A 13,894-nucleotide genomic window follows, 5' to 3' on the forward strand; every position below is an offset into this window, starting at 1 on the left:
TCAAGTATGATTCAAGTCCGTAACTACCTAAAGATGTGAAGATAGGCCGGATAACCTCTCATGACCTGGTGTCCCAAAGAATACATTTGTGTTAAATTCTTATAGTCACTAATCCTAGGAAATTTCCCTGGAACCCAGGCATTTATGCTCCCATTGAAAGACAGCAGGCTTTCTTAATCATCTTGTAAATTATCCTATGTTACTATACTCAAAACAATAGGACACTGACAGAAATATACAAATAGGTGGAATATTCTATAAAGACTGGAAGCAAGTCTAATAAATATAGAAACTTAATGTGTGATAAAATAACACTCAGTTTGGTGGGGAAAGATTTTGTTTACTTAATAAAGATGCTGGCATTATTTACTTTCTATTTGGGATAAATCTTAGACCCCTTTGTCATACCATATACGAGCTCTATCACGCTGAGGCAGGACAGAAGGAAGTTAGGAAAAACTCCGACAAGTGGAATGAAGAAGCAGGAGAGGACATCTCAGGCCAGTCAGCTGCTGGGTCTTCACCAGACCCTCCACCTCTACACATGAACAAAGGGAAAATAGTTCATAGAAAGAGATTCCTTCGTGATCGCAGAAGTCAAGAAGAAGGACTGGTTAAAACCAGCTCAATCCAAAATGGAGGAAAACTTGACCAGAGAACAATCCCAGGGCTCATGATACCATCATTGTGATGGAAATGTTACAGAACAACCAAGGGGGGCCTGGGATGATATATACTATTACCTGAAAGGAACCCCCCAGGTTCGTTATGTCCGCTGCCAGAGGAAAGATGTCTCTCCATGCCAGAGATTCGTGAAAAGGAAAGGAAATGTTTATTTAATGTTATACAGACTTAAACTAATGACCTCATGTCTTCATCAAAATCCCAAAGTCCCTTAAAATACCCACAAACACACACAGTCCTTCCTTCCCCCCTTTATCCAGTCTGGGGTACCGTATCTCAGGAAAAGAAATAGAAGTCCGTGGCTCAGGCAGCCCCCGGTTCCTCCCAGTAATCCATCTCAGCTGGTAGGCCTCCCTCAGTTCCCAGCACCGTCAGCTGTGTCGCTGGGATCTCTGCTAAAGCCGGGTGATGGTTCCCCCTTCTAAAGCTGCAGGGGTCTGCACTCTGGCAAAGCTGCGAGGTTCTCTCTCCACTGCCCCAGCCGTGTGGTCCTCTCTGCACAAGGGCTGCAGGAGTCCCCACTCTGACAAAGCCTTGTGGTTCTCTCTCCCAGGGCCACGAGAGTCCCCACTCAGTCAAAACCACGTGGTTCTCCTCTACATGTCCACAACCACGTGGTCCTCCCTCTGCCAGAAGCATGTAACTCTCCCCTGCAATGGCTGCGGCCTCTGGGTTTAAATCCCCGCACTAATCTTCCTCTGCAGCCCCATTTCCGACTCCTCCTACAATCAGCAACACCTGCCAGCACTCAGATCCTTCCAGCTTTACTGGGCTGCCATCCTGAGTCTGGGCAGGTGTGGCCCCATGTCATTGGAGCCAGTCTTCTCCAAGCTCCCATGCAGGTGCTGTAACTCTGGAGACCTGTCCCCCAGTTGCATCTTGGTGGGGAAGTTACTTCCATTCCCCTAGCTCAGAGTATTGGCCACAGCTATTTAACATATCTATGCAACCAGTTAAAGGTTATAGATATGTTAAATGACCACACCAGAGGTTAGCTGCAAGACTGTTGCTATGCAAAACAGCTCTCAATGGCCCTGCTCCATTTGTCCCTTCCCCCAACCCACACCTGTGGGGGGTGGGGGTGAGGACATCCTAATATTTCCTGAACACCTTGAGTTCTGGACCCCATTCCAAATCCCTATTTGGGGACCCCTCTTGGCTGCACGCTGTTACAGAAACTGACTCTACAAGTAGAAGAAGGGCCAAGGGGGACGAACACCATGACGCTTCCAGAATGGATCATATTAGAAGCAAGACCCTCCACTCCCAACCAGAAGGCGGAGTCAGAGTGTGGCACCACGCAGTTCAGAAACAGCCTTCCCTTGGAAGCACGGAAAATGCCAGGAACTGACTGACCCGGTGTGCAGCTCACTCGGGTGTCTGCCTGCACCCACTCAGACGTGCACTTTTGCCTCTGTCACAGCAAGGCACCCTGGCCTCTCCCTCCACCTGAATAAAACTGACTCTCACTCTCACTCGTTATGGAGTTCCTTCCTGCACCAGGCAGGAGCCCAGAGGTCCCGGACTGTCCCTGCGCAGGGCCAGCCCCTGGCACAGAGCCAGCTCATGACGGTACCATATCTAAGTCTCTGACAGATTTTAAAAATCAAATTTTAAAAGATGTAACAACAAAACTTTCTTTAAATGTTGAGGGAAATGTTTACACAATCTGTGGTTGGAGATGCAATCTTAAACAACACAGGAAACCCAGAAACCTTAGAAAGAAAAAGATCAATAAATACAATCATATAATATTTTAAAATTCCTCGATAGCAAAATACCATAAATGAGGTTCAAAACTAGATATTAAGCTAGGAGAAATGTTTATAGCCCATGACAAAGGGTTAATATTGCTACCATTCCAATGACAGCTAAAATGTGTATGGAAAATGCTAATAACCCAGAGAAAAATACATGAGGAATACCATCCGAAGAGAAATGCAAATAGCTAATGAGCATGCAAGAAGTATCGACCTCAGAAGGAGTTTAGAAATGCAAATTAAATTAATGAAATCCCATTTTTTCCTGTTAGGTTACCACAAACAAATAATATCCACTGCTATGGAGATTAAGGGCAAATGGGCATTTCACAGCAACTGATAGGAGCTTAAATACTGTCGTATCTTTCAAAGTAACCTGGCAGAATCCAGTAAAATATAGCATGTGTATACCTGGACTGAACAATATTACCTTTAGGAATCTTTCCGCCTGAAATGAAAGCACCAGGATAAAAAAAATATATATATGTGTTTGAGGCTATTTATTCCAGCATTCATTTTCATGCTAAAGTAACATGGAAATAACTTGAATGTCTCTCCTTTAGGGAATGGTTGAGAACAGTAAGGTGCCTCAAATCGTGGCATCTCTGTAGCCTTCCACATGAATGAGTAGCTCTGCGGAGGACTGACACAGAGGACATCCCTGACATATTGTTACTCGAAACAAGCACTTTTATAAGTAGAATCTTTCTTAATGTATGTGCGTGTATTTGGGCGCATGTGTATGAGCAGAGCGTGAGATGTTGTTGAACAATGTTTTTCACACCGATTACCTTAAAGGTGTCCCTGGAAGGAAGGAGAGAGAGATGTTTACCTCCTGCTTTGTGCACTTGTGTGTTTGTTGGACACATTACCACAAGTGCATTACTTTGTTTGTTTTAAAGGAAGTTGCTGATCTCAAGTTCTAGTTCTTACTCACTGGCCCAACAACCTCGGAAAGCCACATAACCTTGCTAAGTCTTCCTCTTCTCATCTATACAATAAGGTAATATTATCTCACAGAAGTGTGGGGAAATTAAGCAACATAAGGTGTGCCAGATCCCTTGCGCAGAGCTTATTAAATGGTGGGTGATCAGCAAATGGACACTTCCCCCTCCTTCCTTTCTCCTCACCCTCGGCTGATGTGTTTTCAGGGATACAAGCCAGTCACCACATTGGCACCAACAAAACAGGAGGATGAAGTTGCCATACAAACATAATCCAGCAACTTCCAAAAACTAAGTTAAGCCCTGGTTGGAGTAGCTCAGTGGATTGAGTGCAGGCTGTGAACCAAAGCATCGCAGGTTTGATTCCCAGTCAGGGCACATGCCTGGGTTGCAGGACATGGCCCCCAACAACCGCACAATGATATTTCTCTCTCTCTCTCTTTAAAAAAAGAAAAAAAAACTAAGTTAAAATGATTTTCTTTGGAGCCAAGAAATAATTACACATGGCTTATTAAAAGTATGAAATTAAGTGGACACACCATTCCCCAGCACCCCCTCGCCTGACTCCCTCTGAACATTCACTGAATACTTAATACGGAAGAAACAGCAGGCTAGAGCTTTTGTAAGCATGTTGTCACTTAAGCTTCCCAACAACTCTGTGAAGTAACGATCATCCCCATTTTTCAGATGGAGAAAATAAGTCTATAGATGTTTAGCCAACCTACTCAAGGTGAAAATATAGTGTCTCATGATCTTCCTCCTACACAATAATCCTTCTCCAAGTTGGGGATGTCAGAAGATCCAGTGGCTTAAATTCCCCCTGCATAACGTTGTTCAAACCTCAGTGATGATTGGCCTCAGTTGCTAGGAATTACACGTTTCTCCTTGTGAGGAAAAACTTTTGTCTTTTAACTGGTTAGAAGACTTATGTGGCTTGCAGCCTGTGGCCATGCTTTCAGGCTGAACTCGTGTCTCCTCAGATCGGAAGGCTGACCCTAGCACTTGAAAGGATCAGGGTCAGTTTACTCCCTTCTTAGACTGTCACCTTTAAGATTCACACCCGTTAATGATAACACTTAACCATGTTTTGTTATAATTATTTGTTGGCTTGCCCATCTTCCCAACAGACAGGGTATCCTTAAGAGTGGGGCCATTTTTATATGGTTTATTTGAGATGTCCTTTTAATAGTTTTAGATAAATGTATAAATTAATGATCATGTGTTAAATAATATATCGGCAATTCCTTAAATGTCCCAAGTCAGAGAATGGGGAGTCTTAGATAGCGATGGAAGAAGAATCCAGCGGCAAAGGAGTTATTCTGAGCCAATCCCCCTGTGAAATAAATCTGAAATCATCAAGGGGCCAAAGGCCTGCAGCAGTGGGTATTTTAAACATGCTCATTAATAATGACTCACAGTGGGAATTTATTGCAGTTCAGAAGAAGGAAAGGGACAGTAAATCAGCACTGGTGAGGAAAAGAGCAAGGGAAAGATATGAGTTCTTATTGAAAATGTATCCACGTGTTCTATAACCCTAAACTAGAGATTGCTATATCGAAGTGGGAGGCTTTCTTTGTAGGATTGAATTCGCTGAAGGTATGTTTTATGCCAGCATTCATTTTTCCAACTTTCCTTTGCTTTCCTTTGGCCAAAAGTTGGGGACTTGGTTTATTGCTTGAAAGCAAGAATAGATTGCCTGAGCTGTCTCTTGGTGAAAATAGTCCTGGCTTCAAATGATGACTTACAAAGCACTAGCTGGATCCTAGGAAAATGCCATTTTATTGGCACATATGTTGAAGAAAATAGTTTTTAAAACATTCAATTAGTTCTGCCTTTGAGATAGAATTTAAACAAACCCAAAGCAATAGGATTAAATTCAGGTAAAACTCCCAGTGTTGCTTGGGAACCAATTCTTTTCCCACTCAAACTACTCCAAGGATAATCAAGTTCACTCCTGGCTGTATTCCATCGAAACAGATACATGCTTGTAATTCATGAATGAGACCATGGTACTTCCTTGCCTAAAACTCTCAGTCCTTTCTGATACGTTAGAGTACAATGCAAGCTGCTTACTGTGGTCTGGAGAGCCCTGAACATCAGCCCTTGGTTCACCTGGACACCTTCATCTCATCTCACTTTTCTTCTCATCTGGTTCATCTGGTTCAAGTTAACTGGCTTCTCCTCAGTCCCTTAGAACGTATCAAGCTGTTCTCTGCTGAGAACTGCTCCTCAATCTGTCTTGGACACCTTTTCCCCTGCCACTAGAGGAAAGACTCCTCTCAGGTTTTCCAGGGCGTGTCAGGGATCACTTCCAGAGAAATCATCCTCAACCGTCCCACCTGGACTATCTTTCCCACCCATGTGTTATTCTGTAATTGGTTACCATCTTGATGGTCTCTACCGCATACTTACCACAAGTCCTAATTGCATAGATATGCACTCCATGTGGAAACATGGAGAGAAACAGTATCTCCCACAGTTTCCCCTAGACTGCAAGATCCATGAGAGCAGGAACCACGGGCGTTTCATTCCTCACTGAGTATCCAGAACGGATAGCGGTATCTGGCCCGTAGTCAGTCCTCAGTAAATATTTGCTAAGTGAATCGTCAGTGTCGAGCCTAATGCCTGGCGTGTTGCAGGCTGTCAGCAAACACTTTTTAATTGAGTTTGTCTTGTTCTCAGAGAATTTAGCAAATTCACATAAGCTGCCTAAATGAATCCCAAGGGATGACCTCCCTCTCCACAGCAGCGTGGTCTTTGCAGATTCTACTGAAATGACAAATGACAATTGAGGGTGCATGAATGAGAAGGATGCCTAGAAGCTTACACTGACTCGGAGCATCTTCTGAAGGATAAAAGTGTCACGGAGGCACACATTCACTCGCCAGGTCAAACTCGATTCCTCTGGTTCCTTGCTCTCCTGACCCATTTCTTGTCTCGGTGAGGACTTTGTTTTTGCCTGGGGGTTATCATGATGTGTTAATAAATGAAACTTGAGCATCTCTGTTTGGTTTTGAACAAGCAGCTGATAGGTTTTCCAAGGCTTCTTTTAAGCAGCCGAAATCACAGTCACTGAGCCTCTGACATAGTTCACTGGACCCAGAGCCAAGAGACCGTGTGGGATTTATGGTTTAGGTAGTGAAGACAGCATTGTCATGGGGAAATGTTTTGGCAAGATAACACAGAGCTGTGATTCAGCCATTAAGTTCCATTGTTTAGGCTCTGTGAAAATTAATTTGCAGAAATATCCAGGTCTAGTGTATGTTCTGGTTTCTGTGTAAATTAGAAGGTTTTGCAGGGAAAAAAAAGGCCAGGGATGATCCTTTCCAAATATTTTCAGATTCGTTGTCCATTAATTCAACTGATTCTCACTCAATTTTACTCTATTTACACTTATATTTTTCTCAATAAGTGGTATCGGTCAAGGTAGAAATAGACACAGCATTAGTTAGTAAGTACACTGTATGTTGCTTTACAGACTAACAGAAAGTTTAAAATTTTGACTTATGGGGACAGCCATGGAAACTAAGGGGAAAATAATTCAACAATAATTGTCCAAACTTGGAAATAGAAGCAGTGCCATAGCATTCTGTAATGGCACCTGTGCTCCCCGAGGGGTGGAGGGTGGTATTTATAAACCCAAGAATCAATCATATGGAGGAGAGTTAAGTATCAGAAAACTGGGGGTAACCAGGAGTTCTGCACAAACCCAAAGGGAGTCTTTCTTTTCCTTTTCTTTCTTTCTTTCTTTCTTTCTTTCTTTCTTTCTTTCTTTCTCTCTCTCTCTCTCTTTCTTTCTTTCTTTCTTTCTTGATTTTAGAGAGAGAGAGAGAGATCAAAGAGAGAAGAGAGAGAGAAACATAGATTTGTTGTTCCACTTATTTATGCATCATTGTTTGACTCCTATATGTGCCCTAACTGGGGATTGAACCCTCAACCCTGGCACATGAGGACAATGCTCCAACCAGCCAAGCTGCCTGGCCGGGGAGAGGGAGTGTTTCATACTCTAAATCTTGACGTGTTGGTTCCTATGTTCCATCTTGCTCTGCGAGTACATCCTGCCAGCTCACGCCCATGCCCCAGTAAGCACGGGCCTTCCCGCTCAAGTACAAATTACACCTAGAACCTAAATTACACCACATCTGCAGACCCGTTGCTGGTCCATTTGGCATCTGAGGTCCGTGGACTACCTTTGACACCTTCATCATTGTCCCAACGCTTAGCACTGATTCTAAGAGCACTGACTTCTCTCATCTGGACTAGAATCTTGCCCAGTCCAGCTGGCCCCAGGACGGGACCCCTGGAGCAGCTCTTCATGAGCAGTAAACCCCTCAGGTCTCCTCGGGGACCTCCTCCCACCGATGAGACCCAAACATATCCTCTCTGGCCTGAATTCAAGCCTTGTTTCTATCCAGCCAAACTTCACTGACTTTTTAAAAACCTTAACTGTACTTGGGATGGTTGACATTTAAAGCAGTTTGATTAGAATCTTTGCACTTGAAATTTATTTTGACAAGAAAATGGGCACTAATGTGACTTAGTCCTGATTTATCAAAAGAAAAATGGTAGCAAAAGTCTTACGGGGACCATAGCAACAGTGAGCTCTGAAACTCCGTGGCTACGATAGTCCGCTCATGTGTGGAGCCTGCTTGGGAGGAGGGATTGAGAGCACTGGAGATACGGTAACACGAGGAACCTGGAGACCCGTGTCCTTCCTCCGTCTGCCCTGTCTCCCTCTACCTAGTGGCATGGCCCTTGCTTGAGGACTTTCCCCTCTGCCTTTCTGGCCTCAACTTCACGTAGTCATTTAGATCAGATGAACTCTAAAGTGGCATCTACCTCTGAAAAGACTATTAATTTATGGCAGATTTAAAAATCAGCAATCCAGTGGAAAATAAACTGAGATGACCCCTTCAGGAGTGGAACTAGTGAGAAACATGGCCGACTCGAGCACGGGCGTGGGTTCCTCCGTTATTCCTGAGTGGGCTGAGCAGGAGCTTAAAACCAGACACTGAGGCCTCGATAGTGAAGTGGGGATATAAAACCCGGGAACTGTTTGTCATAAAGACCGCCATGCCCAATAAAAGCCAAAGCAGATGTTCGCATAAAGTTTTGCTGTTGTGTTTTAGTGGGGGTACTTTCAGGGTGTGAAGTTTATCAGTGAGACGCAGCACTATCTGCCTACCCCTTTTGCCATATATCAGCAGTCTCGCCATCGGTGTATAGGGCTGGAATTATTTTTGTTAATGATTTTCATGGGAGTAGATGAAATGCAATGTGCACCAGCTGTAACTTCGTTTATCATGCAGCTGCCTTCCCGGGAAGGCCCCCAGACTCACTGACAGCCTGATTGTCAAAGAGCTTACTGTCTTGCAGAGTTTTTAAAGACACAGGGGGTTACATTAGTTTCCTATTCCAGCCATTTCAAATAATGTCAACTTAGTGGCTTAAAACAACACAAAGTTATTGTCTTACAGTTCTGGATGTGAGAAGTCTGAAATGAGTTTTGTGGGGTTAAAATCAGTGTCAGCTGGCCATTCTTCCTTCTGGAAGCTCGCAGGGGTGTCCATCCTTTTGGCATCTCTAGGCCACACTGGAAGAAGAACAGCTGTCTTGGGCCATACATTAAGTGCATTATGACATATAATCACGAAAAAAATCTCGTACAATTTTAAGTAAATATACAATTTTATTTTGGGCTGCATTCACAGCCATCTTGGGATGGTCGGACACCCCTGCTCTAGGGGAACCATCTGTGTGTGGCTTCTTTGTGCATTCCAGCTTCTAGAGGCCACCTGCATCTTCCTTGTGTCCCCTTCCCCCATCTTCACATCCGGTGTCTCCTGTCCTCTCTGACCTCTCTCTTCATCCTTAACTCTTTTCTCTGTATCTCTCACCTCCCTTTTCAAAATAAAAAAGACCCTTGTGATTATATTGGACCCACCCAAATAATCCAGGATAATCTCTCATCGCAAGATCCCTAATTTAATCATTTCCGCAGAGTATGGTTTGGCTGCCAAGGTAACACTCACAGGTTCTGGAGTTCAGGTGTGGGCCACTTTGAAGGGGAGCTGTTATTCAGCCTACCACAGGGGCTACAGAGAGCAAGCAAGGCCTCAGGGACCAATGACTTCTCCACAGTCACACAGCTGGTTTGTGGCAGTGCTGTGACTGCATTGTCCCCGGCATCCCCACCTTTGCACGCTTTATGGGCATCACCGACAATCAGGGGCGGGAGCACATGCGGATGGACATTTTTATTTTCATAATAAACTTGAGATGATTAAGGAATAAGTATAAAATTAAGTCAGTGATTTTCATAGATCAGCTTAGAGAAGACAGAAACTCATATACATATTTTAAAATAAAATTTTAATGCAATAGTTTTTTTGTTATTATAATTTTTCTAAGGTGTGGTACCTTCTAAGGATGTTAAGTGACTTTGAAAGATGTTAACCGACTTGCAGTGGTATCATAGCTTAAGTGAGGATGGGACATGAGAGTGCCATGGAAACACATGTTTATATTCTTTCTACTCTTCCCTCCACTCCTTCTTCTCTTCCTCCGTAACTCTGGCCCTTGCTGCCATTTCGAAAACCAGTTATGACTGGAAAACCAATTCAAATTCTTTCAACTAAAGGGAATAAAGCCACCAGAGGCTTATTAAGATGGATAAACCAACTTAGGTGTTTGCCATTTTTCACAATGAAGCCCAGAGTTTGGCATGAGCAACTTGTTTTTAATTTTTCTCTCCCTTCTGCTCGACAGTTGCCTCTAACAAATAAAAAGGTCATAGAGTTCTGGATGTAGATGGGATTAGTCCAATTCTTTTCATGAATTATGGGTCTCTTACATAGTATCTTTAGCAAGTGTTTGCCAGACCCCTCTCCTGCCTTAGTTTGTTCCATCTATGGCATGGTGGGAAAGATAACTGGGGTAAATTACAGGCCTTATTAAGTTTGAGTTCCTGAGAGGAAGGTACATTGGAGAAGGTTGTGATTTGGGTCAAGTTCATGTTCGGGAGGAATCACTCCACTGCTGCGGGGTGTGGTGCCTCTCATTTGGAGGCTGGTAAACCCTTGACCTGACCTCACATCCCTACCCGCTGTGTGGCCATTGTTCTTCTGTGCATCTGCCTTCCTCACGATTCGACACAACCCAGGGCTGGACACGTGATGCAATTTAACTGTCCTGCTGATGGATGCTGTGGATGGATGAATGAATGATGGTTATATAATTTCAAGGGCACGAGGAGAACATACAGGCCCAGGGCCTCCATGGAGATATTGAGAGGGACTAGAAAAGGCTGAAGATGTGTCTCTGATCTTCACGGACATACCGTATTTTGCCACATATAATGTGTATTTTTTACCCAAATTTCTGAGGGAAAGATAAGGATGTGCATTATACATTGGTATAATGATCTCATAATCCCATGTATATTGAGCACAAAAATGTGGGTACACATCATACATGGAGTAATGCAGTAATATTACTAAATTGGCTTACCCCTGCTCTGCTAACTTTCTTAACAAGATAAAGTTGGACTGGAAATGGCCATTGAAGTTTATTTTCATAGATGTTTTAATGTGACCTGAAGATGAGTAGACAGTTTCCTTTTGGATGTTTGTACTCGTACTCAAGGCCATTTTTTCCCGCCTACCAAATGAAGAAGTTCTTTAGCCGCTGGTGCATCAGGTTAGTGACACAGTGCTGGGCTACACAAAGTCAAGTTGCCAAGCTCCTGTCTAGCATTGATTGAGGCTCATAACAATAATTCATTCCCTCATTTGGATCTTGACAACCCCCCCAAATACCAACTTATATGTATCAAATGCCACTTTCTGTTATATAGAACAAGGTCAATTCTCACAGTATTCCTGCCCATTGGGAAAGCAGAGCATCAACTCAAGAACCGCTAAGTATTTAGAGTAACTGAGACATGTTACAAGGTTGGACTGTGCCGCCTTCCCACTGAGGCATCAGTGTTAACTGTACCCATCAAAGAGGCCATCAGATGAACAGGTCTGAAATAAGAAAATCTGGTCTTAAAAATTAGAGATATTCGTCCTCATCTGAATATTTGTGACTTAATATTCAGGCCCGGAAAATACCTTTGCAATACCCAATGATCTCCGTGGATGGGAAATGTTGGGTGACTCTTTGATTTTACCGCTTCTGTTCCATGGCTCTTTCTATGTTGTCTCCCCAACCCTCTACCCAGCCTAATTCTACAATTTCTTTGTGTTTCTAGTTCCTTCTTTCTGGGGATTGGTGAACTCAGCTTGGAATCTTTGCTCTGTGGGGAAACGGCAGTCGCCGGTCAACATAGAGACCAGCCACATGATCTTCGACCCCTTTCTGACGTCCCTTCGCATCAACACGGGGGGCAGGAAGGTAAGCAGCCATGTTGCTTCCATTGTGAAGTTGAGGGGTGGGGTGTGGCAATGCTGCTTCTGAAAGCCAATCCTCCCAGCCTTGATCTCTGTGATGGGGTTTTCCTCTCACCTAGGAATAATCCCACAGAGCCCAGGCCTACCGCCAGTACATAGAATTATGTCTAAATTGTGTTTTTTCTCCCAATCTAGTCAAACCCTCGTGTTTCTAATTACTTTACACTCCCTGGAGGTTGCCTGGGGTTCTATCCCTTGGTGCCCCATGAAGGTCAGTACACGGAGTTGCCTTGTCTGCATATCATGCTGGGAAAATCCTTTTCTCCCGAAACCTCTTTACTGGGGCTTCTTTTGACCTGAACCAAGTGAAAATAAAATTTTTAATAAGTAAAATCAGATGTTTATCATCCTAGAAAGAAAACAAACAAATATCACCCTAGATGATTTATAAGAAAATCAATAATTCATCTTCCTTGAGTCATCTTGCTGGCTAAAAATCCTAGCTGTTGCACAGAAATGCTGAGTTGTGCTGTGTGATTCTCACACCAGTATCCCTCTCCTCCCCCTTCCTCCCCTCTCCTGCCCTCATGCTGGGCTCCTCCTTAATTTGGGGAAGGGCATAACGTTACGCCCATGGGGTTTTCTCATCGCTGGAATCTAGCCTTTCTCTTGCCGGCTCGTTTCTATTTCACAACCTTTTCCTATTGAGTAGATTGTTGGAAGTGGGAAAAAACACACACAGAGAAAATTGTATTTGAAGGTGATGTAGCTATTGGGAACTCAAGAGGAACGGAAAATCATTCGTGAGCAAGACATTGGGCTCACAATCATGGACTATTTCTGTTCCTGCTGGCTGCTGGTTCTCCAGGGCTTGGGTTCCTAGGGCTCTGCGCTCCCCTCCTTTACGCCATCTGTTCTCCACAGAGTTTGTAAGTAATTGGTTTTCTTCTGCTATATTGGAATATATATTTTGTTCTATCACATAACTACCACCAAAAAAGAAAAGAAAGGAAAACCTAATGACTAACCAAAATGTTAGTAACTTTGACTCAGATCACAAGGCAGGCAGTAACAGACCTTGAACATGACCAAGGCTGTTGAGTGGTGGAGTATTTGTGCGCCACTTTAAATATAACTTGGGAAGCATTTCTGTAGCAACACCCTATCTGGCTGATGTAGCTTATTGCTCTGATTCAAGAGCAAACTAGCCAGGCCTAATTACTGTTCGGATCATTTTTATGGACCATGAAAGGAACTTCTTGTAGGTTCTACATACACTGCTCTCCAAAAGGGGGAATCATTTGAGTCAAGCCACGATGGATAAGTTCACTGACCAGTATTTAAGAAGAGCAAGCTTCAGTTTTAACTAAATACTCAATGATCGTTTCTTTCTTGGGCAGGGGCTGATGGAGGGAATAATTGTATTACAAAAAAAGGGGAAAGCCCGAAGCAGAATGAGGGTTGATGACTGACTTGCAGACGTTGTCGGAAAGATGGGCAGCCAGGCTGAAGCACAGAGACCCGAGAGGAGGAGGTGGGGACCTAAAGATGCGGGAGGAGGACAGAGTTTGGACCCCAAGGCTGTGTTAAGGGAGTAGGTCCTTTTCCCAAGAGTTATGGCAAGTGTTTCAAGTGTGTTTAGATAAAACATATGGTACGCTAAGAGTGGGATGGAAAGGTGACAAGCTACCAAAAATAATGGATATATAATTTCCTTTTTTCAATAGACTATCTTAGAGGAAAATGTTGATATGAAAGGACAAAAACCTAATTTTAAGACAGCTTTCCTCTAAAATGTATTGGGAAAGTAGGGACTGAAATATAGCCTAGTGGTAAAAATCATTCCTATGTTGTTTTGTTTTGATGTTTTTGGTTGTTGACAAGGGTTTTGGGTTTTTTTAAATTTTTGATTCCATAAAGTGTACCTGATCCAAGTCAATTTTCAAATGCAATGGAGTTTGGAATTTTGGAAACATTTACTTTAAACGATGTAAATATTTATATCTGGCACGATTTGTGTTGTCAGCTGTTTGAAGAGCTGAGAACTGTCGGATGGGTCCCTTTGCATTCGTGAAAGGTGGGAAAGAAAACAAAGAAGGTCATAGGAGGAAAT

The 13,894-nt window shown here is 43.4% G+C and overlaps 1 protein-coding gene across 2 annotated transcripts in view; it reads left to right on the forward strand.

The window, feature by feature from the left end:
- Positions 1–13,894, forward strand: part of CA10 (carbonic anhydrase 10) — a 451,674-nt gene that overhangs the window by 161,418 nt on the left and 276,362 nt on the right. For both annotated transcript variants that reach the window (XM_028521194.2, XM_028521193.2), the window contains one exon: positions 11,643–11,785. In XM_028521194.2, the coding sequence (XP_028376995.1) occupies positions 11,643–11,785 (143 nt within the window). The remainder of the gene's footprint in view (positions 1–11,642; positions 11,786–13,894) is intronic.

The sequence above is a fragment of the Phyllostomus discolor genome, chromosome 8 (genome assembly GCF_004126475.2).
Source record: "Phyllostomus discolor isolate MPI-MPIP mPhyDis1 chromosome 8, mPhyDis1.pri.v3, whole genome shotgun sequence".
NCBI lineage: Eukaryota > Metazoa > Chordata > Mammalia > Chiroptera > Phyllostomidae > Phyllostomus > Phyllostomus discolor.